We start from the raw sequence: 6,000 nt of genomic DNA, 5'->3' as shown, positions 1-6,000 counted from the left end.
GCGTAAAACTTTAAAGATCAGTTTCTCATTTTGAGCTCAACTTTCAGTTATGATTTTTATGATTAGCACAAAAGTACATCGCAGTCTGTACCATTGAAAATTCTCCGGGGGGAGGGGGGTGATGGCAATTTAAAATTGTTTTTGATCTTATTTGGTGGAATCTCATTTTTTGGAGGGGGAGGGGCACCTGCTCATTCACGATTCGGCAACGGTCTCATCAGCCGCGGGTTTGACCAACTATGTATAGTGTCAGAGCAGTGCTAAAAAACAACTCATTTTATTTAAGGATAATTGAACTTCATGCGCATATCAGCGTGTACCATTCCTTCGCATTATGCTAAGGCGAGTCCACCAAAATGGCATCAAAACCTTCTAAAATTACCCTTATCCGTTTCGATCATGCTGCTACTGCCGCTTGTACGCCCTCCTGGGTGGATATATCCCCCAAAGGATTAATCAATGGCACAGTCTTAGCCAGGAGCTCCTAGGGACTCTAGGAGCTCCCATCAAGGCACGCCTTCTTCCACCTAGAAATGAACTCTCTCAAGGTCGTACTACTCTTCATGTATTGGATCATACTTTTTTTGGGTATGTCAGGATCCACTAAAAGGGAGTAGTTGGCCAAAATCATAGTTGGCATTGCATCATCAAAAATTTTCTAAAATTTTCCCTCCCCCCCCCACAAAAAAGATCAATTAGGGCAGTATCTGCTGGGAAAGCTTTTTGTTTTAGGTGGCAGGGTTGTTTTGGGGGTATTTTGCATTATTTGAGGGGGGGGGGGGGGCTTGTTCTTTAGGGGTGCTCCACAGCAAAAATGAGAGGTCTGTATATGGTATTGGGCGGATGATTTCCGTAACACACCCCCTCAAATGCTACAGAGCACCGCTAGTAATGAGGCTCCCTAAAACACGATTTTAAACTTAAAAAAATTACCTTAAGTTACCAATGGCGTGTGCTATGAACCCCTGTCGGGGATACCAAATCATGTCTTTTTCTTTCAAGACAGAAGAGAGCTCTTTTTAGATCAAAATAATTTTATTACAGCCTTTTGCTATCATGTGCTTATGTTTTTCTCAGGTAATGTTAGAAGTAGCCTTTTATAGCACAGACTGCACCATGAAAATTTTTATTCGCAACTCCAACAAACTTTAGGGGGCACCGTAGCCACCGTCTAATGGCGGATGAAAAACGTAAAACAAACGCAAGTCGTAGCGTAGAAAATACTAATGAGCCTAGTAATTTTGTTCGTATGTATCTATGTACTATATACTCATAACAAACTGTCTATGTTTACCAACAGACACACGTGGAACACAGTGTTTTACCTTTTTCTTTAATTTTATAAATCACCGCAAGGTAGCGTATTCGAGCGCTGGAGTTTCGAATAGGAATGCCCTTCTCCCGATGAAAATTTCAGTGGTGCAGTCTGCAACATGAACTCCATTCGTGTTCACCCCTATCGTACATTTATCTCTGATCGAAAGATATATGACCTCTTGAGAGAGTTATTTTCTGTGTGGACTTCAGCCTTGTTTCTCATCCCATATCAGCCATTTTCCCACAATGTCAGAAATCCTCAGGAAAAATGATTCTCATAATAATCCGTACATGTATAACTTCTCTTTTCTTCATATTTTTTTTGTGAAATTAGGGAATGCGAATGGCATCAATAAATCATAGCTGCTGAAACTGAAAGAGATTTGTTGTTTAACATGGCAGCAAAATACTCCCCCGTTAAATGTTTACGTAGAATTTCATATTTATGCATTTCCTCGTTAAATTTAGACTACAAATTATCATGGACTTAGTGATTGTAAAGTAGCAATGAATTGAAAAATGGGTTACCAAACATTGGAAATACTTCGCCAAGGTGTTTGGGCATCCTTTACTGGGGGTTGGTTTTATGATCCCCGTCAAGATCACTTTTGCAATATAGCTCATTTGTATATATGGCTGCTACTATTATGTCTGCCTTTTGGGCTGTATATGGTATGCTTTTTTAGTGATTCCATTTGTATTTTGAGTATTTGTATAATTTCATATGCTTCATGAGTTAAGTATGTCACCATAACCTATGAAAGTAAACAAATCGTTATCAATCACTTCAGTTGGCATTTTTTAGTTTGATTAATGTCACTGAATCGAAATTTTATGAATGTGTGAATTTTTTATGAACTTTCTTATAGTTTATTTTATTTCGTTGTATGAAAATTGCATCTGAAAAAAGAATGCAGCAAATTAAGACTTTTTGCTTTCATGTTATGCTCAGTTAAAGGTAAATTGCGGTGAAAAAAATTGTTTTGCATTCAACGCCAATTGTTTACTATTTCGGTGAAAATTACTCGTGCATGAAGTAAAAACGTATTAGCTTCGATCAATTGCTTCGATTATTACTGAAATTTATTTTCCTGTGTAATGTGATGCCATATGGTCATGCAGTGAAATACATTAATGTAGTAGCAATTAAATTACAAACTTTTTTGTAATTTGAATCCTTTAATTTCGAAATGTACAATGTACATTATTATAAATGTACACTACACAATTGTAAAGCCTGTTATTGAATTTTCTTAGCAAGAATTCTGATAATGTTCTATTTTTTTCTATTTATCACTATCTTTATTTGAACAAACTGCACCAAAAGTTTTTTTTTTCTAATACTCTTACATGCACAGCCATATCTGTATTAGGAATTTCACAGAAACGATGAAAAATTGTTGAAACATAGAGGTTGAGATAAAATTGCAAAAACATGACAAAGTCAGACTGTTAAATTGTTCTTCAGGTTCAAATTCTTTTGAATTAATGTTGAACACTTATATCAGTTATAGGCAACCTCTCTTGTTATGCCATTTGGTGACCTGTCCAACTGGTTAAACCACAAATAGTGCTAAATATGGGGGAACCCTGGCATGAAGAGTATTATGCAATGGTAAAATTTCGCTCAAAACAATGTTTTCTTACTTTAAAAATTCGTAAAATATTCATATCAAGTTTCATCGGTAAATCCATATAATAACTTTTGTGGACATTTTTGAATAAGAAGAAAAGGCAAATCTAATTTTTGCTGGAGAATTATAAAATGTTTGAAAAAATGCTCTAACAACTTATGATTAAGAAATTGAGTCTATTTTTTTTTTCTCCAAAAAATAACATTTTTTTTTCTCCTACAAGAAACATAGCCTAGAATATTGTTACAATCAACTGAAAACAGACTGAAGGTCGATCGAACAATTTATGGATTATGTAACATGAGTGTAGTCAGGATTCCTGTTAGCTAGCGGCGAGCATAGGGAAATCAAGATAATGATTTTTAGTTGACCCCTACCTAGTACAGTCCTCGGAAATTGTAGTCCACCTTTCAACCTAGAAAATATTTCATGTTATTTTTGCTCAGATGAGGTAGAAAAGTGGTTATGGGGCTCACCTTGGGAAATTTTTTGAAATTGAAGCTCAAAAATTGTAATTTTAAATTATCTTTGTTGACATTTGGAAAAATTGTTGGAGTCGGAGGTTCTGTTCTAGGGAGGAGCAGTTTGTCCTCCCTGCCCCCTTCTGGCTACGTCCATGTTGCTTACCTCTGCTTTACATAACTGTAAGATTTCCTGTAATTACACATTCTACTAGTTTAAGTGATTACCATCTCGGTTGAAAATATCATGATATTTTTTGAAAATATCGAAAATATCCGATATTTTGATATATGTCAGATATTTTATATCCGATATTTTCAATCAGCACAAACTAAAGTCTTCAAAGTAGTAAATGCATCCTCAAATCACTCTTTAATTTCTTATAATTAGTCTTACAATATGCAGACTAAAAATTGTTTCTTTTATTATTTATATCTAATATTTCATTTTGCATTTTTATCAAATTTAATTGAGTTAATTTAGCATTAGCTGTTTCTCTCCTGTTAGCTACTTTTTTAATTATATGATTCAGAAGTAAGAAATATGCATTCGTCGTTGCACATTAATAAGACATTTTCTTTTTTTCTGACCAACGTTTATTACATTTAATTAGGCACTTTTAATTATGACGGGAGTAATTAACGTTTTTAGCTCGAACTTTTTTTAGGCTTAGCTGAAATTAAGGCACTACTTTCTTTACTAAATCTATCAATAAAAAGTGAAGTAACTGTCCCACAGTTTTCTTTTTGACACCATTGGAAAAAGTGACATTTTTTACTCCAGAAATATCTTGACCTAGAGTGGAAAAAATAATCTTCTATCTCCAAAGGAAAAAATGTTACAAGCCATTAAAAATCAAGATTAAATAATCCTCGAAATGTTTTCGCCAATTCTGCATATTTTACGATCTACTTTATGATAATTCCCCTGGACAATGTAGAAATTTCTAGAATATTTTGAGAACTAGGAGTCTTGGCAATTTTCCCAATTGTCGCCAAATTTGTAGACGCCAAAGATCAAGAGCTAATGTACTTTGGCCATGGCCTTGTTGATAGTGACAGAAGCAAATGATTGTAGCCTATAATTGACGATAGCGCCTAACCTCTAGTCATCAAAATATCTTCAAAATTACTAATGAAAAGAAACCAGTGCATCGTAAAAGGAGGGTGGATGGAAGTTGTATTTGTACGCAGTTTTGCATTTAATTCTAAAGAAGAACATTACTATGATTTAACTTTCAAAACTTAATGATATCCAAACAAAATATCAATGTGAAAAGTAGCCAAGTTTGATCGAAATGAGGTTCTGGGTAAACGTTGTCACCAACAAGATTTAGATCTCAATGGATAACAAGTTCCATAGCAGTTCCTCATAGAAATTGGAGTACACCGTGTTCTTCAATTCATTTTGAAAACAATTTCTTACTTCCTTTGATCCTGGATTTAAACTTAACAAGTTCATGTACAATTGGAGGTCAAATGTTTTGGAAATCGTTTATTGATAACTAAAACTTGCCGCAAGTTTAAAATCCAGAATCAAAGAAAATAAATGCATTGTTTTCTGAATGAATTGAAAAACATATTACAATCCAACTTCTAGGAGGAACAGCTATGGAACTTGGTACCCATTTAGATCTTAACTATTTTATCGGTGACACTGTCTACCCAGGGCCTCATTTTGATCAAACTTGGCTCCTTTTCACATTTATAATTTGTTGGGATTTTATTTTACAGCGATCCACAGCATACAGTAATGTCCACAACCCTGCTGTTTTAATTACAATAGAGAAAATAATGCCATTTAGTTCAGAGCAATTCCATGTGTAACAGAAAGACAGTTTTTTTTAAAGGTTTAAACGATTACAGTGAAATTATTCTCAGTTCAATTGACTTTTTTTTCTCTGCTCTTCATCGTTAAAATATGAAAAACAAGTCAGAGAAAAAAAATTCTATTCCTTTTTCCTCAATGTTTGTGCCATTTTCTGCTCCATGATGTAATGACACTTTTCTGAACCAAGTTTTTGGACTTCTTAGAACAAAACGATATTTTTGTGAAATTGTATATTCATTCAATCTTTTAACTGACGAATACTTTCGTGATAGAGAAGTAACAATAAGAAACTGTTAATTTAAATAATTTTTCATGCACTAGGTTGACATAATTTAAAAATTGTTGCCTTTAAATTATATGACAGTACTGTTGTTGTTTACATGTCCATAGTTAATAACCATGGAAGGATTGAGGGCCATTTCCTCGAGATTTTGGACTTTTTTATTTATTCACACATAAGACAACATGAAAAAGATTTTTAGCGTAAAGAAAGGAAATACACCACTCAGAGCATCCAAGGTTATCGAACCCACGTTTATCGGCATTTGAAGCAAAGTTTCTACCATAAAGCCACGAAGGCCCCCAACGCATAATAAATGAGGCACAATGAGTGATATAGTTTATAAAATCATTCCAATAAATTAATAAAAAAAAATTCTTTCGTAAAAATTGTCATTTTCGGGGAATTGCCCTTCACTGAAATTAGAGGCACAGTGAAAATTCGTTTTTACATATGCAAAATACGCTTTATCATAAA

At 34.1% G+C, this 6,000-nt stretch overlaps 1 protein-coding gene across 1 annotated transcript in view; it reads left to right on the top strand.

The window, feature by feature from the left end:
• Positions 1 to 1,836: 1,836 nt before the first annotated feature.
• The window catches only part of LOC129225632 (pecanex-like protein 1), a 107,045-nt gene continuing 102,881 nt past the window's right edge, over positions 1,837 to 6,000 (top strand). Inside the window, exon 1 of the mRNA XM_054860098.1 lies at positions 1,837 to 1,989. Coding sequence (XP_054716073.1) covers positions 1,837 to 1,989 — 153 coding nt within the window. The remainder of the gene's footprint in view (positions 1,990 to 6,000) is intronic.

Source organism: Uloborus diversus, chromosome 7, assembly GCF_026930045.1.
Source record: "Uloborus diversus isolate 005 chromosome 7, Udiv.v.3.1, whole genome shotgun sequence".
Taxonomy (NCBI): Eukaryota; Metazoa; Arthropoda; class Arachnida; order Araneae; family Uloboridae; genus Uloborus; species Uloborus diversus.
The sequence above is the reverse complement of the archived record's forward strand: the minus strand, read 5'-3'. Positions and strand labels throughout refer to the sequence as shown.